At 40.8% G+C, this 26740-nt stretch overlaps 1 protein-coding gene across 8 annotated transcripts in view; it reads right to left on the minus strand.

The window, feature by feature from the left end:
• Window positions 1–506: 506 nt before the first annotated feature.
• prex2 (phosphatidylinositol-3,4,5-trisphosphate-dependent Rac exchange factor 2) overlaps window positions 507–26740 on the minus strand; it is a 351801-nt gene continuing 325567 nt past the window's right edge. For all 8 annotated transcript variants that reach the window (XM_069921298.1, XM_069921299.1, XM_069921297.1 and 5 more), the window contains 2 exons: window positions 17871–17938; window positions 507–771 (listed from right to left, as the gene is read on the minus strand). In XM_069921298.1, coding sequence (XP_069777399.1) covers window positions 729–771; window positions 17871–17938 — 111 coding nt within the window. In that variant the 3' untranslated portion in view covers window positions 507–728. The remainder of the gene's footprint in view (window positions 772–17870; window positions 17939–26740) is intronic.

Here is a 26740-nt window from a genome sequence, read left to right on the forward strand (position 1 = left end):
GAGAACTTCACATTCAAGAGAAGAAACTGGGAGAGTGACCTTTTGCCAAGTTAAAAAGCAACAAATTTAATATCATGTAAAAGTTACATGATGGTCACTGAGACTAAGTTTCTAACACAATCTCTGCCTTTATATATTAAGCTGAAATTATGTTTGTGCTATTTAAAACATCTGAATCCCTTGATAATGTTGCAGTTTTTTCACATATCCTCAACCATCTGTAAAAAGCTTAGGACGACATTTGATTGTGCTACGTATGAGTTAATGATCGTATGCTTAAAAATAACCAGAAAATATCATCCTAAATAGTAAAACTGTTTAACTATACAAAATTGTACCAAAAATATTATAGTTTAATACTTTTAAAAAGTTATGATAAAAGGTATTTAAAAATTAAAAATTGGCTATAGCTTCTTAAATTGGAAGTTAATGGAACAATATTAGACTACATTTTACAATAAAGAATCATAGTTTAATAAAAAAAAATACTAAACAACAATCCTCGATTTAGTCTGTTCAGTGTGGCAAAGAAAAGCATTTATTCCAGTTTGAGTGGTTGGCATTTATTTTAGAATACTTTATAAATGCAACACATTTCACCAGCACCTCCCAGCAATCTCTTGTTTGCAGGCCAGGATTTTTCTGCTATCTACAATGAAATCTCTTTGAACAATTGTTGAAGAATCTCTGCGCAGATATCTTGGAGTTAAATTTTGAAGCAGGAATCTTCAAGCGTCACCATCAGGGGGCGGCTGACACAGTTTGTATAATCTAGTAAAACAGATGGCAAGCATTACATTTTGAACAGTATGAAAGCATTAGGGGTTATCAAGTTTATTAAGCATTCACTATAGAGTACTGGATTGAGGTAGATCATCACTACATGAATGGGAGGCCTGCGATTAATATGTACATTGCAGTTCTCTATACTTTAAAGCAGTTATTCTCAACCTTCTTTTGGCAGTGCCCTCCTTAGGACTGCTCAAATTTTATTGTCCCCTTCCCTGTGAAGCAGTCATTTTTGGTTTCTTCCATACTTCTACCAACTACATAAAACATATACAGTATATGTTACTTGAGGTGAAAAGAAAAAAAGGCTTTTATTTAAATATGTTGTGGCTCCCAGAGGTGGTGGTGGGGGGCATAGGGCTCCTGTTGAGAATGGCTGCTTTAAAGTAAGCTTCACTAAACTACATTGAACTAATGAATCTACTCATGTAAGAATACAAGAAAATTGAGCATGATTAGCCATAAGTATCTCAAGCCTGCCCCACCATTCAATATAATTTTTAAATAATATTTGAGATACAGTATAGAAACAGGCCCTTCTGGTCCAGGAACCGTACTGCCCAAATACACCAATTAACCTACAAACCCTATACATTTTTAAAGGATGGAGGAAACCAGAGCACCCCGAAGAAATCCAAGCAGTCGCAGGGAAAACGTACAAACTCCCTACAGATAGCGCTGGATTCGAACTCGGGTCGCTGGTGCTGTAGTACCATGCTGCTACACCAACAGCCATATGATCATGGCTGATTCTGGCCTCGACTTCTGTTCCAATTTCCCATAAACTTCAATTTATCTTTCTCCAACTTAGCTATACCTTTGAGGCAGAGAATTCCAGAGACTCAGAGAAGAAATTTTTAGGCACAATATTAAATAACAAGCCCTTTATTTTGTAGCCATGTTTCTTTGTTCTTTTGATTCTCTCATAAGTGAAAACATCCCTGGCTAAATCCCCTGAGGATCTTATATGTTTGAAGATGGGCATCCTTTATTCTTCCAAACTCCAAGGAATATTGACGCTTGATGGGACACCTCTCTCTGGTGGATATCCTCTGGAGTGCCCCAATGCATCAATATTATTTTTTAAGAGGTCTAAAACGGCATACAGTATTCCAGGTGTGATCTCACCAACACCCTGTATAATCAGAAAAAACCCTTCCTGTTCTTAAGTTCTATCCCATTCTCAATAAACTAGAAGATGCCATTTGCCTTCTTAACTATTTGTTGAACCTGTCTGCTAACTTTTTGTGATTCATGCTCTGAAACACCTTGATCCCTCAAAACTTCACCCTTTTGCAATCTCTCTCCATTTTCAATATTTACCTGCCTTTTGAGTTTTCTTGGTGAATTGCATCACATCATAATTCTCCACATGAAGCTCTGTTAGCCAGTTTTTATCCAGTTACTCAATCTATCTGTAGCCAATTGCAGAATGTCCTCATTACTATCTCTGCAACCACTTCCTTCAGAACCTTTCAGTTCAGGCTCTGGGCATTCCAGCCATTTTTCTGCCTTAAGCCCCTCTGATCAATACTTCCACCTTTATTCATTATTTTCATCAAACCTGGAAAACTTGCAATTCAATCTCTCCTCCAGGTCAATAGAAAACAATTGAGGATGAAAGATCAAACACAAAAGTTCTCCATTTCTTTACACTTTCCAGTATGAAAAGGACTGACATATTCAAACTTTTTTTTCTATTTGCCAGCAAGCTTTCAGTTCGTCCCATGCCTGAGGCTCTTAATGTTTACCCCAACATGTTATGTGCCATCACAATATTTAAAGACATCAAATGTCTTTTGGTAATCTAAATACTCAACATCTACAGGTTTCCCTCCATCAAATCTGTCACAACCTTAACGAATTTAAGTAGATTTCATTTGATTATATTCATGTTTCCCAAGTGATCAGTTGTCTTATCTATGATTGCTAACTTAGCATCTTGCCAGTAACAGATCTTAAATTAAGTTGCTGACCCCACCCTTGTCATCCTTTTTGAACACAGCAGTCACAATGAATAGTCTTCTGCTACCCCAATGGAAATTAGAAAGCTTTGAAAAATTTGACACAATAGGACCAGTCACTTTCTTTAAAACCTTAGCATCGAAGCCATTGAGTTCCTTGCAATTTGTCTGCCTTTATTCCCATGAGTTTCTTCAACAATGTACTCTTCTGATTGATTCAAAAAAAAGTTTTTACATATCTGCCATTTCTTTTGTTTCCATTATTAATTCGCAAGCCTTGTTCACAGACAATCCTACACATAACTTAGGAACCTTCTTCCTAATTCATAAATCCAGAGAAAATCTTTCTTTTTTTGGATATTACAGGGAAATTTTATCTCAGCTTTTCAGTCTTTCACTGCTGGATCCTAAAAACTTTCCTGAGGTTCTTCAGTCAGAGGGTGATGAATCTGTGGAATTTATTGACATAGACGTTGTGGATATTTAAAGGGGAGGTTGATCTGTTCTTGATTTGTAAGGCTGATAAAGGTTACAGGGAGAAGGTAGGAGAATGGGGTTGAAAGGCAAAATATATCAGCCATGATTCAAATGGCGATCACACTCGATGTGCTGAATGGCTTAATTCTGCTCTTATGCCTTATTGCTCCCAATTCTCTGGACTACCACTAGCCCTTTTTACTTTGTATGTCATATGTTTTAGTTCAGCATTATCCTTGACCTGCTTTATTAACCAGAGATTGTGCTTCTCTCCCATGGAATCCCTATTTATAATTGGGATAATTTCTTGCTGAGTGTTAAAACACAAGATCTCAATTATCCTTCTTTATTACTCAAGACGAGATATTATTTCTTGCATAAACCAGTTTACTGGGCCATGAAAAACCGTAAGGAAAGGTAATATTTTGTGATAATAAAAATGAAAGAGTATATTTTTAAATATTGTTTATATCTTATATTATTAGCTAACTTTTACAAATAATCTGAAGTAATTAGGGCTTTTCTTTCTATTGAGAAAACCTGTTGAAATGTAAAAAGATACTTGGTAAATTGAGATGTGAAGGTTGCCTGCTTGAGGCTTCATTGATAATTAATATTCTATATTAAATTCAAAGTGTAACACTGTCAATATGCAAAGTTACATACGCAAACAGATTTCAATAAAATTAATTGACATTATTTTAGCTTAAACATTCAGAACAGTTTTGTCATTAAATTTAAAATTTACATTTAGAGCACTGTAACATGTTCTCCGGCCCACGAACCCTTACTGCCCAAATACACCCAATTAACTAACAACCTCCATATGTTTTAAAGGGTGGCAGGAAACTGGAGCACCCAGAGGAAACCCACCCAGACAGTATGGGATTCAAACCCGGTGCCGCTTAACTGTAGGAGTTCAACTACATTGAAATTAAAGGAATCCAAAAGTATTTTAAGCAAGATAAGCAATGAATGAAATTGAATCCATTGTTGAAGAATTAGGAATGATGGCTCAAAAAGACAAATTTTACAAATCTTTTAAAGGGAGAGATTGAAATAAAAGCATAAGGATTCTTGGAGGGAACTTCAAGCATAGGTTCTAACACTCTCTAGTAATACTCAGATGAATGATAATATTGGAGGATGTTCCAGAGCTAAAATTGGGTAGTGGTTGAAGAGAATAAAAGATGAGTATTTGGAATTAAAATTTTGATGCAGACATGAGCCAAACATCTGCAATCTCCGCATACAGTTACCTTGGGCTTAATTTTATTGAAAATGCTGAAACCTTTGGTATCTCGAGGCCCCAAGTCCCACTGCAAAATTAGTATTCCAGAGGTCCCTGCCATTTACACAATTCTAACAACTTGCATTGGACAATTTTGGGTGATGGTGAAGCTCTTGCACTTTTTCCAATACTACCACAATTTTTCTGTTCCAACTCATACTTAAGGCCATAGCATACTAAATTTCTTCTTCACTCTGCTATCCAGCTGTGTTATCACTTTAAATAAGCTATGAGCTACATGCCCAAATATATACATCCTGTTAGTATTTGACATCCCAAAGTGCATTACCTCACACGAGTCCAAGTCATTAATTCAAGATCAGAAGAAATTGTCTTTCTCAACTTGCTTTATAATTTTGCACTTCCAACACATCTTTTTCTAACTTTATTTTTCATTTCTCACTTTAGATAACTTTTACTAAATCTTCTTCCATCCTATCCATAGCCTTCTCATTCTTCCTAAAGAAGGGCATTCTGAAATAATGAACTGATTTTTCCTGATAGATCAGGGCGGAAGTCACTCTGAGGTGGTTCTGCTGGCAGTAGGGAGAATTTGGACCTGACATTGCACAGCTTTGTGAAAGAAAAAGGGACAGTAAAAACTCAGAGATACACAGATTGGGACCGTTCTTCAAGAAGCCCCCAGATTAGCTGCAAGATTAACAGGCAACTGCTCAAAGATCACAAATTGAGCCCCAAACAACAAATGCTACCTGTGAACTGTAAGCACTTTTAAGTTCATAATTTCTTGCAACAAAAGCAGAATATCAGCCAATCCCCAAAATGGAAACCGCAAGGGGAAAACAATCAGTACAGTTGATTTGAGGTGAGGAGCAGGAGGAGGGGATGAGGGCAGTTGGAGGAGTGAATGGGAAAATCTCAGGTCATCATCAGGATAGAACACTGAACAAAAGTATTGCATGCAACTGGCATAGTCCATTGAACTGCACATTAAACTTACTGACTGCCTTGAGGTAGTCAGACATTGTGCATTTATAGAGCTATTGGAAATACTCACAGACAGTTCTCATTATTCGCTGTCAGTTTCCAGGAAGAGCCAGCGTCTGCCGTAAATTCACAATTGCCCTTTGCACAAGACTTTTGTTTTGTCTTTAATAATAAAGACCAATACTACATTTGACTTCAATATTATTGGCTGAACTTCCAAGCTAAAAAAGTTTTTTTCCCCCAAGAACACCTAAATTTCTGAAAATTTGTAGGTTTCTGTATCATCTCTCCTCTCACACAATAATCTAATATCCTGTCTTTAAGGAGCTGGTACGTTCTCCCCATGTCTGTGTGGGTTTTCCCCAAGGGCTCAGGTTTCATCCCACCATTTGAAACGTACCAGGGATTGTAGGTTAATGAGTGTAATTGGCCAGCACAGGCTCGTTGGCTGAAATGGCCTGTTACTGTGCAGTATGTCTAAATTTTTAAAAATAATATTTTTCCCCTCGTGTTTAACCTCTTTATAATAAATAAACATGGTACACAGTTGAGATCTAAATTCTGATTACTGTGATACCTCATCAACAAGAGAGTGACCTATTTATCCTGATTCTCTGTTTTCTCCTCTTGAGCTCTTAACCTGTATATTCACCTTTGAAGTGAAGTCTTCTGGAAATCTTAAGTTTACCTAATCTCCTGACACCCATTATCTACTGGCTTGTTACATTCTCAATTTTTTAAGTCTAATAAACTTGACAAATATCACTTCTTTTTCATGTTGACTGTACATGGCTGTATGGTCATTTTCCGAGTGTCACACTTGAACTTCCTTAACTTTCTTAAGCTACTTTACTATTACACAATGTCCTTTCAGACATGATTCACTTTTTACATAATTCAAAAACAATAATTTTCTCAGGGATATGTGAGGGGCACATCATGCCTCATGGGTCTAATTGAGTGTTTTGAACAGGATGCTAAAGAAATTGAAGGTAAAGTGGTGGATGTGGTGTATGACTTTTGTAAGGTTTTCGTAACGCTTTTGACAGTTCGCCCATGGTAGGCTCATTTAGAAAGTCATGAGGCCTGGCAGAAAACAGAGGGGATGTAGGTAGATGGAATGTATTCTCTCTGGTGGTTGGTGATCAGTGATCTGTCCTGGGACCCTTGCTCTTTGTGATTTTTATAAATGACTTGGATGAAGAATTGGAAGGATGGGTCAGTATGCTTGCATATCATACAAAAACTGGAGGTGTTGTGAACAGTGTAAATAGTTGTCATAGGTTACAACAGGATATATAGGGTTGGGCAGAGAAGTAGCAGATGGAGTTCATTCTGGCTAAGTGTGAAGTGATGCACTTGGAAAGGTCAAACTTGAAGGTGGAGTACATGATTAATGGCAGGATTCTGAGGTTTGTGGAGGAACTGAGGACCTGGGGGTCCAGGTCCACATATCCCTCAAGGCTGCTGTGAAAGTTGATAAGAATGGTTAAGAAGACATGGTGTGCCAGCCTTTATTAGTTGAAGGATTAAGTTCAAGAGTCATAAGGTAATCTTACAGCTCCGTAAAAGTCTGGAGAGATCACACTTAAGAGCATTCTATTCAGTTTTGGTCTTGCCATTATGGGAAGGTTGTTGATGCTTTGGAAAGGATGCAGAAGGGATTTACCAAGATGTTGCCTGGATTAGAGAATGTCTTGTGGAGTGTTTGACAGAGTAAGTAAGGTCTTTTCTCTTTGGAGTGATGAAGGATGAGAGGTAACTTAACAGAAGTATATAAGATTAAGAAGGTGGAGAGCCAATACTTTTTTTTTTCCAAGGGCAGCATTAGCAATATCAGAGGGCACCTGTTTTAGATTAGTGGAGGAAAGTTTAGGGAAGTTGCTAGTGCTATGTTTTTACACATAGAATGGTGGGTGCCTGGAATGCATTGCCATGGGTAGTGTGGGGGCGAGTACAATAGTGGCATTTAAAAGACTCTGAGATAGGCACATGGATGCAAGACAAGCAGGGGTTTATGGGTGTGAGGAAAGGATGGATTAAATTGCTATTGAATAGAATATATATCATGGGCTGAAGGGCCTTTGCTGTGCCGTAATGTTCTGAATTCTTAATGTAACATTCCAGCATCTATTGACGAGTGATTCCAAAAAAACTATGACTTGCATGTCAGCTGTTTGTTATCTGAGTAGGTTAATTTCACTGTTTCACAACAAACCTAATAGTATCTCTCCAAAGAGCAGCACAAGTATACCTGCAGTCTATCTTGCAGGGACCTAGCACATGAACAGCATCCTTGTTGGATTTTTAAATAAGGAATGGGGAACAATTAAAGCCCAAGATGTGGGAATAGATGGAATAGAATGTGTTGCTTTGATTGATTGGCCTTTAACAGCACCTGAATACACCTGAGATTGTTTGATCTCAGAGCCCAAGCAAGCTTAGGCCTGGTCAGGACTTGGAGGGGAGATCACCTAGAAACACCAGGGGCTGTAGGGGCGCTGGACAAGGTGGCATCCCTCCGTCCACCTTACGATAGACAAAAGTTAAAGAATTTCATGTGTGTGACATTCTGAATGTAGTATTATGTGACAATAATGGAACCTTTACCTTTACATGTGGCACAGAACAATTGTATGTTCAGAGAGAAAGGAGTAAGTGTAGTGTTTAGAAATGGCATACAAGGTAAAATCAACAGAAACCTTTTGATGTCGGGTGTACTTATCCTCTAAATCAGTAGTTCCCAAACCTTTTCAGTCTGCTGCCCCTTGGCCTCCAGGCTACATCCCAAGAGCCACCCCTCCCCCCATACAATGGTGCTGGGGTGGGGTAGTGGCCATGCTGAGCAGGGGGGTAAGTGGCAGCGGTGAGGTGGGGGGTTTGGTGGCTGCAGTGCTGAACGGGGGTAGTGACACCACCAATATGGTCCAGCTCTTGCGAGAACACCTTCTCACCATTTATTTTGGTCATTTCTGCCACCCCGAATCTGGCCAGAAAATCAATGGACTGGCTTCTTCATTAAACTTTGCAGCAAACTGAATAACAAGATGGAAGGTTCGGACCACTCCCCTATTTCTTCACTGCCCACGGTGGAGGGGGGGGGCCCACTTTGATAATCACTACTCTAAATAATCCAATTTGAAAAAAAAACAAATGGCACACAAGTTAATCTGTGCAAAGAATTATATTTTGTAAATAAAAAAGTACGCAAACTGTAGAATTCAATAAACCAAGAATTTTTTTTTCCATTAACTGCAGCAAAAGAAATTGCTGCAGAAGATGAAGCCTATATTTCCCGGGGACATTAGAACCTATCTGCATAGTAAAATTTGAACACACTGGTGGCTCTGACTTCACTAAATGCAGTTTGCATTGCTGTTAATCATTTTCTCTCACAGTAAAAATTCTTGGCATTTGAAACTTAGTTCTTGGCGAAATTGAGGTTTTAAATTGCCTGATTCAACCAGGTGATGAGTATGAAAGGAATTAAGTACCCCATAGGGTGAATAGGGAAGGATTTATGAAAGGGTCCAACCTGAAATAGGACATGTTGTATCTGTGCCGACATATGAAGCCTTCAAATTTTTTTATGTGCGGTGGTTAAAATAACAAATATCATTGTCAATTCAGGCCAGAGATTAAGTAAATTAAATTAAAACTAGTATTGAAAATGTGTATTTAAATTGTTGGTGGTGAATCACTGCTGGGATAAATCATGCCTGTCCTTAAACTGAGACATGATAAAAAAGCAGTGGTCTTTTTTAAACAAGCGATTGATTGAATATCCAAGAGTGAAAGAAACCACATTGAAAATGAGAGCAGTGAAAATCAAGCAGAATACTCTTCTTATAAGAAAATATCTCCACTATTTTAAAGCAATAATTTCATGATCAAAACATTTTTATTGTTTATTGCAATGCAAGATACTTTACTATTTTACAACAGTCTTTCAAAAATAATTCGCTATCTTCATAATTCAAAAACAATAACTTTGCTTAATATCAAAAACGCTTTTTCAATAATATTAGGGAAATGTAGTATATTTTACAAATTGTGATCATGCTTTACAACATTTTCTAAAATAAACTAATAAAAACTATTCTCATTACTTTTCCCAATTAGTTACAATTTCTAAGCCACTGTGTTAACTTGGGCTCTGAGATCAAACCATCTCAGGTGTATTCAGGTGCTGTTAAAGGCCAATCAATCAAAACAACACATTCTATTCCATCTATTCCCACATCTTAGGCTTTAATGGCTACACTTGTTCCCCATTCCTTATTTAAAAATCCAACAAGGATGCTGTTCATGTGCTAGGTCCCTGCAAGGTAGACTGCAGATATACTTGTGCTGCTCTTTGGAGAGATGCTATTAGGTTTATTGTGAAATTAACCTACTCAGATAACAATTAACAGATGAATAAAATGGGGAGTTTGAGTGTTCAGTTCATTATTCTGTAAAATTATTTCAGATCTACACTGAACATGACTTAATGTTGCAGAGGACCAATCATTAGATAATAGATACTAATGGAACTGAAGTATATCAGATGCCAAGATTCAGAAAGTTAGCACAGTGGCTTAGAAATTGTAAAAAATGTGATAACATGTTTCAAAGCTATGTTCCACATTCAGCCTTATGTAAGACTCCACTGCACTCTTTCCTGTACAAGGCCTAAAGCAATGAACACAGCAAAAATAGGCTTGACACCTTCTGACAAACATGCAATGCACAAAAGGTCACGTGACATCTAGAGGAAGCCTCCAGCTCCTTCAAATATAAATTCAGATACAAAGCCTTCTTTCCCTGATCTCTGCCATTCCACCAAATTTACAGATGAAAATTATACAAGTACACAACTCCAATTCTTCAAAATGGTTGGGACCGGGCCTATTTCGGATAAACGTTTTTTTTTCCAGAGAACTGGTCATCTTTAAAAAACAGCCCAGTAGCAACAGAAAATCACTTGTAACAGTGTTTATACTACAACAAACAACAAGAGATGGCTTTTCAAACATTAAAATGTTTAATTTTCACCAAAAGAAAATGCTGACCACTGCCGATCACCGTCACCTCCTCACCAAACCCGTGCTTGTGCCAAGAGCCCAAGGTCCACTACCTCCAGGAGCCCGACATCTACACTGCCACCAGGAACCCTTTGTCCACTGCTTCCGCCGGGAGACCAGGGTCCCTGGTCAGTTCAGCTCCGAAATAAATTTGGATAAATGAGGATTTCTGATTTGTTTGGGATATCTTCATTTATCCAATTTTTAAAAAAAATTCAGATAATTGAGGATTTCGGAGAATGTGATTTCAGATAATCAGAGTTGGACTATATTAAAAGTTTCTCCTTACACTTAATGAGCAGGATTCTCTTATAACAATTTCAAGGCTGTACACTTAAAGCTCATCATATTCAGGTGATGCATTAGAATCAACTTCTCTTTGAATGATGAAAGACCAGTCTGTCAGGATCGGTAGCAGAACATCGAGCACCATCACACTGAGCATTGGCACACCTCAGGGCTGTGTGCTCCTGTTCGCACTATTGACCTAGCTCCAACAGTGTCATCAAATTTGCAAATGACACAACAGTAGTTGGCCTCTTCAGCAACAATGATGAATCGCACTACAGAGAGGAGGAGGAAGATCGTGTGAAATGGTGCAAGACTAACAATGTGAACAAGACGAAGGACCAGGAATGACCACCCTCCACTACACATCAACAACTCTGTAGTAGAGAGTAGCAAGTTCCTTGGAGTTCACTTAACTATCGTGGACAAACAACATCTCCTCACTTGTCAGGAAGTTGCAACACTGACTGCACTTCCTGAAAACAGTGAAGTGGGCAATTCTACCGGTGACACACTATCAATACCAAAAGACTGGAGTTGCAGGACGTCAGGCTTTTAATGCCATTAGACTTGGACCATGCTCCTGTTCTGGCTCGATCCCAGGACGTGTGCTGAGGAGGGACTTGGTGTAACCACCAGGGGGTCGAGTCACCAAGGGAAGACAGGCCAGCCATACATATGGACACAGTGCTGGTAACATAGTGACAGCATATAGTGGTGTATCATCACATTCACCCCCTCATTTAAAAGAAAGTCCATCACTGAACTTCAGCCGGTCTGGTGGTCTTCTGTTCCTTGTGGATCGTCGTGGTGCCAGCTGTGGGCCAGCTGCTGGTTCCAGGTCAGGTGGGAGTCTGTCACCAGTTGGTGTGCCCGGGGGTGAGGGCGGGTTGGATGGGGGATTGGCCGTAGTGGTCATAGCAGCTGGTGCCTGAGTTGGGATAGGGTGCCCGGGTGTGGGGGGGGGGGGGGGTCCATGAATGTGGGAGGTGGTACTGGGTCATTAGTGGTCTCAAGGTCTCCTGTTCAGGCCAGGCCCTGGACAGAGACTGGGTGTCCTCACGTCCATCCACATAGGACAACATGGACAAAATAAAGGAAATGATCGTGGACTTCAAGAGAGCCAGGAACGACCACCCTCAACTTCATATCAATTATTCAGAAGTGGATAGAGTAGAGAATACCAAGTTCCTTGGAGACCACTTAAGAAGTGACCTATCATGGACACACATCTCCTCACTAGTCAGGAAGGCGCAACAGGAACTGCACTTCCTGAGAAGACTGAGCGGCAAGGCTACCAGCCACCATAATGTCAACCTTCTACAGGAGCTCTTTTGAGAGCATCCTGGCCAGCTGCATCATAGTGCAGTGCAATTGCTGTAGAGATCTGGATCGGAGGTCAATCCACAGGACCATACAGTGGCAGAGAGGATCACTCAGGTCTTTCTCTACTCCCCACCCCCCCCCACCCCCATCGACGTGATTGTTGACTGAAGAGGGTGCACAAAATCATAGAGGACCCCTTCCACCCTGCACGCAGCATCTTCCAGCTGCTCCCATCTGGAAAGAGATACAGGATCAGAGCCAGCACCGTCGGGCTAAGAAACAGTTTCTTCCCACGGGCCGTGAGACTGCTGAACAACCAAAGGAACTGCCCCCACTAACCATGCAAGACTTTAATATTTACTAAACATGATTTATTTATTTGTTTATTTATACTTGTATACTTGTCCAGCATATGCATTGTTTGTCTGTATGTGTGTTATGTTGGATTGAGTGCATATTTTTCACTGAGGTCCAGAGAATGCAGTTTCATCGGGTTGCACTTGTATAATCATATGATAATAAACTTGAACTTAAAATCAAACAATATACTGTATAACACTGGGAAAATCTCAATTATCTGAGTAGATATTCCAGTAGCTTTCCTCTTGAAAAACTCTCGATGGATATTGAAATCCTAAGGCAATGTCACTACATCTCTTATGAGGTTACAGGTGGACATAAGGAAGATTGAATCCCTCCAAATCAGGATTTGTACATGTCCCTAAAGCGCTCATGAGATGTTCTTGCTTGAGATGGGCTGGCCTCCAACAAACTGAAAGAACAATCAGGAGTATTTGGCTGTGGGAATGGTTACGCATGCTGCTTGAGTATCTGTGATATGAAGTGAAAATTGGTGACTTAATGATGTGGGAACATTAGTGTCTTCAGCCCATGTATCACGTAAGTTCTCAGGCAATAGGGCAAGAAAATGATGCAATGGCCACCATCATTTCAACCTCCAAACAGGCTGCTAACATAGCTCATGCACCCCAAGCTGCAAGTGTCTGGTTTCTCCTGTTTGTATTTGCCATCACAGTCAGTTCACTATAGAAGCTGATCAGGATTCTGCTCACAATCTAGTGTGTGACAGATGAGCAAGATTTTTGAGGAGATGGAGGGCTATCTGCTCATGAGTAGAATTTCTATTTCCATTAGTCTGTTCATGAATGGCATAAGATTGCTCGTTAAGGATCAAGAGTCTGCCTGTTCACTGAGGACATTAACCTATTCTTCAAAGCAGTGTTTCTAAAGCTTTTTTTCTTTCCATTCACAAAACCACTTTAAGCAATCCCTATGCCTGTGCTGCTCTGTGATTAGTAAGGGATTGCTTAAGGTGCTAAGTGAGTGGGAAGGGAAGGTTGAGAACCACTGCTCTCGACCTAATTGTTACTGAAATATTTTGCTTGAGAAAAATTATCATTGATCCATTTCCTTTGGAGTTACGAAACCGTGCACATAATGAGTCAATTAGGTACAATTAAAACAGTGGTTTTCAACCTTTTTCTTTCCATCCACATACCACCTTAGGCAATCCCTTATTAATCACAGAGCACATTTGGCATAGGGAATACTTAAAGTGGTATGTGAGTGGAAAGAAAAAGGTTGAGAACCACTGCTTTAGAGCTTCACACTGTTCCTACTGAGGGGTGGGGGGTGGGGGTGGAAAGCAGAGACCAAACCACTTGTTGGATCATTGTGAGAATGTATTAGAATAAAAAAGACAAAATTTGTTTTTTGTTTGCTTTCCATGGGAGTCATCAACTGAATCAACAAGTTCTTTAGGAGTAAAATTGTGTCTGCACCTTCAAAGTGCAGGATGGACTCCTAGCTCCACTTAACAACCTGCGGTGTGTGGGAACATATTCCTCCACACTCATTGTCATCTCCAACAATTGGCTGGGCTAGCTTCAAATGAACTCACTGTGCCAGCATCAAACCTACTGTGAAAATATCCTAATTGGGGTCCATATGCTTCTCAGGCAATTTGGTTGCATGGTACTCCTCTTCCCCCTCCACCTCACACCTACCCCGGGTGAGTTAGAACGTAACAGCACAGTACAGGCCCTTCAGCCCATGATGTATCAACTATATATACACCTAAAACAAAATTCAACCCTCCCTACCTCATAACTCTCTATTTTTCTTTCATCCATGTGTCTGTCTGAGAGTCTCTTAAATGCCCCTATTGTTCCAGCCTCCACCACCACACATGGTAATGGATTCCAGGCACCCACTACTCTCTATGTAAAAAAAACATATCCCTGATATCTCCCCGAAACCTTCCTCCCTTCACTTTGTACAGATGTCCTCTGGTGTATGCTACACTTTCCGCAGGAAAAAGGTGTTGATTATCCCTCTCATAATCTTATTAAATCATTGCTCATCTTTCTTCGCTCCAAAGGGAAAAGCCCTCGCTCTGATAACCTTGCCTCATAAGGCATATTTCCAATCCAGGCAACATCCTGGTAAATCTCCTCTGCTCCTTCTCCATAGCTTCCACATTCTAAGTCTGGTCAAACCAGAAATTTATAGCACTGCAACATCACCTCAAGACACCTGAACTCAATCCCCCAACTAATGAAGTCCACCATACCACAGGCTTTCTTAACTAACCTATCAACCTGTGCATTCCTACTCCAGAGTCCCCACATCTGTGCCCATTGGAAGTCCTATGATGCTTTATGTAACTCCCTATGACGCACATCCCTCTAATATATTTTGCTCATCCCTTGCATTTCCTGTCAAGTATTAAGACATACTTTTGATAGCTTCATCATTCCCCTCCTTCTACTCTTCATTCCACCTATTCTTGCTCTATATCCTGGTAATCTGGTGAGAGGGAACCAGGGATTCTCCCCTATTATCCCACAGATTACAAAAGAATATAGTTATCAATAAGCCTCGCAGTCACTAACATTGATAATAAAGGATATGTGATGTTGACTAATTCAAAGGAAATGCATTAATCACACTGAAATATCGGCAATTAATTCATAAGCATGGGGTATTATCTCCTCCAGCCTGAAGAGGTATTGCACTCGAGGCCCACCTCCCCAAGTCGGAGACTCTTCTCCTACTCTTTGTCTTTATAGCCCAAATGGAGAAGATGAAGGACTCTACCATGCTTATCATATTATTAGTTATCATACTTTTGGAAGCTTAATCACTGTGTGAAGTGAACTTTAATGATGGTGTAAGGGCTGGATGGGAAGTTGGAAGAGACAATGTTGGACAACACAACTTCTATTTGAATATATATGTTTATCAGAATTAATGAGACTCTCTGACATATCAGTAACTTTTGTAGTGTGCATCTCATCTTGACGTACCTTGTCAGATCACAAAATTTCTTACAGCATGGCAGTTGGAGGAAACAACTCAAGCTGCCTTCCAGCAAGTCAACACCACCCCATTAACCCACACATAGAACTTCTCTTTAGGTATTTATCTCAGATATTAAGAATTCAATGACTTAAAAGTGGAGCCATTCTTTCCCATGGCAATCATTCCATGTGCTGCTCCCTGGCTTTATCTGGGGAATGGACCATGAAGGCTAACGTCTTTCTCTCACTCCAGCATTGAATTCAGTATGCTCTGGGAACTATCATGTCATAATTTAAAGATTATTTCTGGATTGATGTGTTGAGAAAAAAAATGTTAGTTGGCTCATTGCTGCATGTACTGTATGGAACTCCAAACAACGAGTACCAACTCCCAGGACTGTTGACTTGAAGTGAATTAATACCACCCTGTGTCACAAGTTCCCTGGATCAGCTTCCTGCTGATCTGGGCTTTTCAAAATCAACTACCTGAGTCACCCAACTCCAATTTCCAGCTGCAACCTTCAGATAAAATCCCTATTTAAATCTGCTATAGATAACGCCCATTACTGTTGAATACTTGCTTTTGGCTATTTGCATGCTCTTACAATACATAACATCTTAGTTCATCAAAAATAAGTTGAAGCTACTTTCTAGTCAATAGTTAAAGAAACATGATCAAATAAACTAATAGAAAATAAAACAAACATTTGCAAGTTGTAATTAATCCAAAGTATCAACGCTTAAAGGGAGAAGGCAGGGAAGTGGAGCTGAGTGGACTCAATGGGCTGAATGGCTTGCTTCTTTTCCTTTATCTTATGGTCTTATGAAGTACATAAGCCTGACAGTTTTGCTTATATCTGACAAAGAGTCCAGGCCAAAAATGTTGGTTACCCTTTACGTCCTACGAATGTGTTTCACCAACACATTGTGTATTTTTTCTCTCCAACTGCATAAGATAGATGCTAGAAAATTGGCTGCAATTGTAAACTAGTAAATTTGAGGACCAGGTCTCTACAACTATGAGTCACAGCACCATTGCTTTATTTTTCAAAAATTCCTTTAATTCGTTTTTAATGACTTTTTATTTCCATCAACGTTGTCAAGTTTTAAATGTATCTGCCTCCTGTCAAAAGCTCATCAGGCAACTCTTTGCCAGTATTCAGAATAGCCTCTAGTTCCCACACTGACCTTGTTGATCAGGTCAGCGTTCACAAAGCAAGTCACCCTCTATACCACACATGTCAAACTCAGGCCCACAGGCCAAATTTGGCCCGTGATATAATTATATTTGGCCCGCAAGATCATATCAAATATGTATTAGAGCTGGCCCGCTGGCCGCCGCGCCAGTATAGCGCATGCACAGCTAATACTACAAATCCCAGAATGCTTTGCAAATGCGTTGGCGCCGGCCCGTCAGCCCGTTAATCGCCCCCACCTCCTCTCTTTACTTTCATTAGCATCTGCGACCTGTCGCCCAACTCACACGTAATAAACCCCTTACGGAAAATGGCCAAACGAAAGACAGAAAACAGGACCTTTCAAGACAGGTGGGAGGCAAACTCTGACCCCAGAGTTTGATGAACTTGCATCTAAGAAGAGATGCCAAGTATCTGGTTTAGACCCAGGTGCATCAGAGTAAATCACAGTGTAGCAAGCTAAGCTTGGATTAATATTTTCTTTGGTTAACTTTGGACTGTTCATAGTTGAAAGATTGGATTTTCATTGAAGCAAGTTATTTTTTTGACTTGTTGGCTTGTAAAAAAAAATACATTTAAAAGGAGCTTAAAGGCTATAGAGAAATATTATTTATTGAATATTTTATTTCTCATTTGTTAATGCTGTTTAACCAAAACTATTATTAAACATTTATTTTGATAAGAAAAAGTTTAACATTACATATGTTGAAAGAAGAGAAAACATGCAGATGTTGTTGAAAATTTTTGATAAATATTTAGTTTGGTCCACGACTTAGTCCAAGTTTTTAATTTTGGCCCTCTGTGAATTTGAGTTTGATACCCCTGCTCTATACCAAGGGACTGCCTCGGAAGAACTGGTGAAAAATCGTTTCCAATGGTGAGTGAAAACTGCTTGCTGGAAATGTCTTGGAGAAGACACAAGGAAACCTTTTTACATAATACATTGTTATAATTTGAAATACAAAAGGAAGATAGTTTACAGGAACTAATTAAAACTGTGGTGTTTCGCGGTGAGCACTAATCTAGACAACCAACCTCTACAATGTTGGTGCTCTTTCATAATTACTCTACTCTGATACAATATTCACAAGTTCATCATATCCACACATGTATGATGATTTGCATTAAATGCATTTTTACTGTTCAGTTGCTGGCTCATAGAGTAAAAGCAAATCAACCATAATTGTTTCACTTGCAGTTACCTTGGAGCAGAATGTGGTGTTCGGTCCCTCACTCCAAGATTCTTCGCAGAGTTCTGCACTCTTGCTCCCTGAAATAAAATAAACATTTCTTATTGGTGCATAGAGCGAGTTCAATTGTTGAAATGCATATCTTGGAAGAAAGAGCAGCGATAAAAATACACAATCAAATTATCTTTACCCATTCATAAAAAGTTGAAGCACGGAGTTTCATAGACAATGGTGGATTCCTTCAGGGAATTGGCAATTTAATTTCTTGAAGAATACATCAACAAATAGTGTATGAAAGTTAGAAAACATAATTGATATTCCATTTTATCATAAATTACACAAGCATTTTCACAGCATTTTACAGAAACTAATTAAATCAAAATGTGGTGACTATCGTAGGGTCAAAAAACTCGACAGCCATTTTAGGAATCATAAGATCTCAAAAATAATGTTTGATCATTTAATTTGTTACTGATATAATTGAGTGTGTGTGAGGTCACAGAAGAGAACTTAGTGTTTGTCACTGAGCATTGTTAAAGAATCTTTAATTTTCCGCAAGATTGCTGGAGCATGGCAAACAGAATTCGGGATTTGTATCTCATCTAAAAGTTGGCAATGCCAACAGTATAGCATTGAAGTGCAAACTTAAATCATGCACATGGCTAGGTTTCTCTCCTAACAAAAATGAACAATATTCATTAGTGTCAATGGACACAGAATTTTGTACCAACACAACTTTGTGCAAAGGAACCATGCAACAAGAAGGAAACAACCTGCTGAATATTATAAGTAATTGGCTGTTAGCTCTGAGAACTTTGCAAGGTAGCAATGTAATGTTCTCAAGTATTTGAATTTGACAAAAAAAAGCATATTCAAACTTTTTTATAATATTTTCCTCATTGATATGTGTAGCATGAATAAAAGCTATTGCGACTGGAGGGAGAACAAACACTTTTATCAACTTATAACTATGGGTAGGGTCCCACAGTAGTCTTCAAGAGGATTCTGGGTTTAGGCGGGAAACCAGGGTTATATGTGAGCAGATGGGGCTGGAGCCAGGAGGCAGGGCCAACTATTAGCACAACACACTACCAATGAATCCCAGTTCACTGCATTCACCCTTTCCTGTAGAATTTAGGGTCTGTGAATGAAGACAGAATATGGGTTCAGAAAAAAATGGATGAAAAATATACAATTATTTACAAATTTACAGATTTAAGCGGTCCAAGGGTCTGGAGATCCTGGTGGAGTGCCTTTGCACCAGGGGGCCTTGGACTCTTTGGGTCTCCTGGTCTCCCTTGTGAGGGTGGAAAGGCAGGCTGGGTCTTCGGCTCAAAGATGGAGGGGGATGCACTTTCCTCCTGAACTGGATCCCCGAGTACCTGATTTGGGGGGGGCAAGAATGAGCTCCAATACTCGCAGGGCACCTAAGGCAACGGACCCTCTGTTCCCTGATAAATGTGCCGGGTCCCTGATGGAGCCGGTGTCCACCCTGCCATCTGGGTACTCCACATAGGCATACATGGAATTGGCATGGAGCAGTTTCACCCTTTCAACCAGGGGGTCGGTCTTGCTTCTCCTCACGTGCTTCCTGAGAAGGACTGGACCAAGAGTGGTGAGCCAGTTTGAGAGTATAGTTCCTGATGTCGACCTTCTTTTGAAAATGAATAGGAGTAGTGAGGAGTAGTGTTGGTCATGGTATATAGTAACGGCTATGGAGCACCAGAAGGAGGACTTCCTGCCAGCATGAGTCTGGAAGGCCTTTTGACTTCAGGGCCAGTTTGACAGCCTTCCAGACCGTGATGTTTTCCTTTTCAACTTGCCCGTTCCCCCAGGGGTTGTAGCTAGTAGTCGTGCAGGATGTGATGCTCCTCTACAGCAGGTACTTATGTAGCTCATCACCCATAAAGGCTGTACCCTGGTCACTATGAATAGCTAGGATACCTGAACAGGGCGAAAATGGAGTCTACGATTAATGAAGTGGACGTGTCTGGAGATGGAATAGTAAACGGTAAACGGGTGTACTCGTCAATGATAGAGAGGAAGAAGTTGTTCCCATTCGTGAAGGGGAGAGGTCCCCTAAAATTGACACTGAGCCATTCGAAGGGCCGAGATGACTTGATCAAGTGCACCTTTGCGGGGCAGTAGAAATGCGGCTTGCACTCTGCGCAGACCTGGCAAGACCTGGTCATTTCCCTGACGTCTTCCATGGAATAGGGGAGATTGCGCATCTTGACAAAATGAGCCTTGCGGGTGACCCCTGAATGGCAGAGCTTATTATGTAGAGACTGCAGTTGGCTGGTGTGTGCAGAGGCACAGCTTCCTCTGGATAAGGCACCTCGAGGGTCATTAAGGGCCCCTGGCTGATAGGCAATGACATCATTGTAGGTGGAGAACTCGATCCTCCACCTAGCAATCTTGTCATTCTTGATTCTTCCCCCCTTGACATTATTGAACATGAATGCGACTGAGTCCTGGTCAGGTCACCTTGCCAGGTGTCTCCAGTGCCTTATGGTTTCTACAATGGCTTGAGCCTCCTTTTCTACCGATGGGTTCCGGAGCTCATGGCGTTGTAATGTCCGCAAAAAAATGCATCCGCCCTGCCCACCTGGTTGAGGTAGCGGCCAGGGCTATGATTGAAGCATCACTTTCCACTTGGAAAGGTATATTCTCATCCACTGCATGCACGGCTGCTTTCGCAATGTGTTTCCGGAGGTAGTTAAAAGCCATTTGGGCTTCAGCTGAGAGGGGGAAATTAGTGGCTTTTAAGAGGGTGAACCTTATCAGCATATTGAGGGATCCACTGGGCATAATATAAGAAAAAACCCCAGGCATCTTTGACAGATTATGTTATATTTTATATTGTATATAGATATGTTTTAAAGGAGATCAAATGTGGCAGGTATTGTAGTGCAGGTCACATACAAACACTTAAAAACATGCTCAAGCCAGAAAGTCCAGGCTTCGAGTGCCTTTGCAAAAACTTTGAAGAATGCCTATAAGGACTTCACAAGTAGGTGTTAATTGGACATGCTGCAGAGTAATGGATTATTGTTTTGGAAAGCAACAGATAAATGAACTCAGAAGATTAGGTCCGGAGCCACAGTCTGACCGTGAATCTATGAAGCTTTCAGTAGAGCCCTTGTCGATTAGCCATTTAGTGGAATGTCACTATGGAGTTGCTGAGCTGGTGAGGTCAGGCCTGATCTAGGACCATCGAGGCTATGTCCCCGGAGATTCCATGCTCTTCACTCGAGTGGCCCCCACTGTCCTGGGTTGCCCTGCGTGGGTAAGATGGCGTTGACTTTGTGGCGTGGCAAGATGGCCGCCCTCCTTCCTCCTCTGATGATGATGGCGCAGAGTTTGAATTTAGGTTGTGGCAAGATGGCAGCTGAGCCTTTTCACACGTGTTTCCTCACTGCCACCCTCTTTCGGTCTGTAGCACTGCAAGTGGGTTCAGGTGAATTTGGGAAGGATGGCTTGGGGCTGGAATCAGATCCGGAATCGGTGCAGGCTGCCGACCTCCTCAGGCTTTCCCTCGTGCAGCAAACCCTCGCCCAAATCCCTTTCTTGCCACAGCTGGAACACATTGAGTCTTTTGCTAGGCAATGAGATCGGGGATGCTGGTTCTTGCGGCAGAAAAGGCACTCCCTAGCATGGGAAGCGACAGCTGTTAGGGCAGGGGTAGCAGGAGCAGCTGGTCCTTGGAAGGGGTCACCTGGGTGAGCAAGCTCGCTGGCTTCAAGATCGTCATTCTTGAGCTTGGCCTGTTCCAGTGATTTGGCCAGTTCGTCTTGGTTAGTCAGGTCCTCTTCCCCGACTTGAGCAGTCACTGCTTCATGTACTTGAACAGACCCCAGAGACTTGAGCGTCCCAGATCTGCTCTTCCTCATGAATGCGGCCCATAGCCGCTTTATACCTACACTTCTCAGCGTGTCCACAGATTCAGGAGGTAGTCATCGATGATCTCTCCTTGCCATTGGCGACATAGAGCAAGTTGGTGCCTTGCTAGGACCTCATTTTGCGACTTCAGGAACCAAGCCTCCAACACCTCGATGGCAAAATCACAAGTAGAGCAGTCCCTAATGACTGCATACCCTTTCGTTCCTGCCCACGAACCTCCTGAGTTCATCAGTGTGCACAACGTCTCTGGTCGTTTTCAGGTGCGCCTGGAAGCAGTCTAGCCAGTAATGTGAACTCCTCAGCTGCATCGGGGGACAGGGGGTCTATTAGCAGCATACCCAGCTTGAGTAGCGCTTGCATCGTTTAGGAAATAAGCTAATAAAATTGTAGCGTGAATAAAAGCTCTCAAGACTGGAGGGAGAACAAACATTTTTATTAGCTTATAATTATGGGTATGGTTTCACAGTTGTCTTTGGAAGGGTTCTGGGTTTAGGCGGGAAACCAGGGTTATATGTGAGCAGATGGAGGTGGGGCCAGCCATCAGTACAACTCACTACCAGTGAATCCCAGTTCACTGCAATATGCAAATAGGATTAGATTCAGTCTGCTCTTCAAACAAAGTTGCTGATTTACTTTAACATATTATTTAATAGAGTTCAATTGCCTTAATATAGTTAATTGATAGAACTGTCACAGTGAGATTCTTATTTAACCTGAATTATCACACTTACAAATTAAATGTGCTATTTTAGGAAATACATTCCATCTATAGGCATCACAGTAATAATTAAATACTCATGACCTATTAGTTTTCCATCAAAATTTTGTGGGGTTTTTTTTATTTTCTAGTCATTGAAAGTTAATTGAATAATTGAATTTTTTAAATAAATCATACTTTTTTCACAAATTGAAACCACGAGGTTGCCAATGCTAGAATCTGCAGCAGGTGAAATAGCATTTGTTGAAGGAAAGAAATAAGTCAACATTTGGAGTCATGACCCTGCATCACGGTCATAGAGTCATGAATTTCTACAGCACCAAAACATACCTTTCGGCCCAACTTGTCCATGCAATCCAAGCTAGTTCTATTCACGTGCTTGCTTCAAATCCTGCTGAACCTTCCCTATCAAAATGAATGATACAATACCAACCACTTCCTCTGGCAAGTTGTTTCAAATATCCAGCCTCTCTCTGTGAAGAAGGTGCACACCAGCCCATCTTAAATCTTTCCTCTCCCACATTAAATCCATGCCTTCTAAAAAAAAATGATGACTATCTACTTTATCCATGACCTCATGACTTAGTAAACTCCCACAAGGTTCCCCGTCAGCCTCTGGGGAGAAAACTCCTAGCGGATCCGGTCTCTCCTTATAATTCAAGCATACCAGTTGAAGTAACATTCTCATAAATCTTTACTGCACCATTTCCAGTTTAATGATATCTTTCCAAAAGCTGGGTGACCAAAGGTACACTCAATATTCCAAGGCCAAGGCCAGTCTCACCAACATCTTGCAGAGTTTTAACATGATGTCTCTACCCATGCACGCAATGCCCTTACTGATGAAGGCAAGAATACCAAACATCTTTTTTCACCACCATGTCCACCTGTGTTACAACTTTCTAGGAATTATGCACCTGTGCCCTCAGCCACTATTATTTTGTTCTATAATCCCCATGGCCCACTATTTACTGTGTAAGTCCTGTCTTGTTTTAACCTACCAAAATGTGACACCTCACACTTGATTAAGTTGAATTCCATTTACCATTCCTTGGCCCACTTTTCCAGATCCTGCTGTAATCTTAAATAACCTTCTTCACTGTACCACCAATTTTGGTGACATCTGCAAACTTACTAATTATGCCAACCACATCCAAGTCATTAAAGCAGATGATAAGCAACAGTGGATCTTGTACTGATCCCTGTAGCGCACCAGTGGTCACAGGCCTCCAATCTGCATAACCTGCCATAAGCAATTCGGTATCCAATAGGTGAGCTCAACTTGGACGCCACGAGATCTGACCTTGCAGCCCAGCATACCATGCAGGACCTTGTCTAAGGCCTTGCTGACGTCCATTTAGACAACATGTACCAGCCAGCCCTCATGTGTCTTCTTTCCCTGTGGGACATCACAAGTCAGAATCCTCCAACCTGAATATCAGCCTTCCACCATTATATGCAGCTTCAAGAAACCCTTCTGTTGCATTCAACAAATTCTGCCCCATTTAAGGTTTTGACACAAAGACTATCCAAGACAATATTGGGGAAATTAAAGTCTCCCACTCTGATAAACCTGATGCTTTTGCAGCTTTCCATAATCAGCCTACACATCTGTGTGGTGACCTTCCCATGACTATTATGAGGTTGATAGTATAGCCCTATCAAATTTATTGCACCTTCCTTCTGATCTCTACACACTCTGCCTCAATAGATGAGCCCACTATTAGGTCCTCTCTACGTGCAGCTGTTATACTCACTCTAATTATCAATGCAACATCTCCACCTCTTGTATCAACCTCTCTATTGTCTCTAAAACTTTAAATCCAGGAACAACTGAGCTGCCAATACGATCCCTCTTGCAGCAGTTTCTGTAATGGTCACATTATAATACTGTCAAAGCTTGCCAAGGTTTCCGATGTCATACCAAAATCCTGAGGAAGTAGAGAGGCTGACATGCTTTCTCCACAATGTCATTAGTGTGTTGGGTACAGGACAGGTCCTCCAAGATAATAACTCCCTGGAATATGCTGAATCTCTTCACTTCTGACCCACCAATGATCACTGGATGGACACATCTGATTTCCCTGCCTTAAGTCTACGATCAGCTACTTGCTTTTGGTGACATTGAATATGAAGTTGTTATTAGTACACCATTCAACCAAGTTTTGAATCTCCTCCTGTATGCTGACTGATCAACCCGTTTTATAAAACCCATTACTGTGGTATTGACAGTGAAATAAAATTTGGCAGTGATTTACACTGAAAAGACATTAAATATAATATAATTGGAGAGCCTGATGACAGCACAGAATATAAATCACTGAAATCATGAAATAGAAAGTTCTGAAGAAATTAAGTGGATGCTTAACTAGACAAGTCCTATGAGCCGGATATTCTGCATCCCAAGGTTCTAAGACAGGCCATGACAGAGAGAGCTTACAGTTTGCGCCTATGTTCCAATATCCTTTCAATCTTACACATATCAGCTGTTTGGAAATTAACAAATATAACTGATAATTTAAATAAGGTGGAAAAGAAAACAGATGGAACTATGCACAGGCAAACTGATATCTATTTTGCAAAATGCTGAAATTTCATCATGTAATGAGGAAGTAACTGGAATTTGGAAAATCATAATATAATGAAGCTGTTAACATGGTTCTACAAAGGGAGCAAAAAATATGTTTAACAAATCTATTGGAGTTTCTGAGAATGGAACAAACAGGGTAGATAAATAGGGGGTTGTGGGGGGGGGGGTGCGGTGGCAAGTGGAAATCACTTGATTGAAATATTTGGATATTCAAAAAGGCATTAAGAAAGATACCACATCGAATGTAGTTACATAAAGTGAGACTTCATGCAGCTGGTATCAATCAATCAGGTCTTGCAAGAGAGGCAAAAAAACTGGCTGTTGGTGTGCTTGTCAACTGATCTACCATTTGATTTGCAGGAATAATCAGAAAGTATGAGCGCTGCTGAGCAAAGAATTCAGGTACAAAATATGTAGTGTACAAACAGGCTTTAATCTGCTTAAACTTGTACACACAGGTTTCTGTACCTTCCTGGCTCCACGGATCAAATGACGACCAAATAGGCTGGCACGAGTCTTTATATGGACTGGTGATTGACAGCGAGAAGGTGGGGCCAACCTCCTCCCAGGTTTCCAACCTGCAAGTACAGTGGTTGCCCCCTGTAGTAGGCTGGTAGGAGTGTGGCCAGTGTAGTGGTTGTTTCACCACATTCACCCACTTCTTAAAATGAGTCCTCCGTGGGGGGGTGTGGGAATGGTGTCCGCATGGTGCAGTATAGCCCAAAGAAGATATTTACAAATTTAGGTGGTCAGGCAGTCGTCTTTGCCTCTGGGACCATCGCAGGATCTGCTTAAACTCATATACACAAGGTCTCTGTACCTTCCTGGCTCCATGTGCTCGACTGATTTCAAAATAGGCTGGCACGAGTTTTTATATGGGCCAGTGATTGACAGTGAGTAGGTGGGGCCAGTCTCCCAGGTTATCGACCTGCAGGTACAGTGATTGCCCCCTGGAGTAGGTCGGTAGGAGTGCAGCCAATGTAATAGTTGTATCACCAAAGAAAGTATAATATTTGTATTCAATATCAATTGAGTCTCAGCAAGAGGATAATGATGAAACTTTGCTATCCAAGTAGTGAGGGAGGAGAAGCAAGAACAAGTGTTGGGACATAAATTACCCTTACAGGTAAGGCAAAGATCTATGTGCTTCTCCAAACTTGTCTACAATGTTCAGTGCTCCCAACATGGCCTCCTCGACATCACTGAGACCAAGTGCAGGCTAGGCAACCAGAGCACAATATCAAGTGCACCAGAGCAATCAATCCACAATGACCATCCAAGCTCCCAGTTATATGTTACTAAAACTCCCATTCCATTACCACACCAACCAACCCACCTGCAGTCTTTTCCACTGTTAGGTTGAGTCCCAGAGCAAATTAGAGGATCAATGCCTCATATTCTGCCTAGGTAGTGTGTAACCCAATCATAGGAAAGTTGAATTTTCCTGCTTCCTGTGTTGCGAGTCCAGAGGACCCCAAAACCCAGCAACAATAGAAACTTACTAACGCAAATGGTTACTTAAACAAGAGTTGCTTTTAATTTTCTTTAAACATAAAATCAAACTTTAACATTAATATTAACTTAAACCCCTTTTAATTCTTAGCACATGTGTATGGAATTTGTATATGTTCAGGAAAGTTCTTTGATTCACAGTCCAATCTCACTTCTCAT

This window comes from Narcine bancroftii, chromosome 2, assembly GCF_036971445.1.
Source record: "Narcine bancroftii isolate sNarBan1 chromosome 2, sNarBan1.hap1, whole genome shotgun sequence".
NCBI lineage: Eukaryota > Metazoa > Chordata > Chondrichthyes > Torpediniformes > Narcinidae > Narcine > Narcine bancroftii.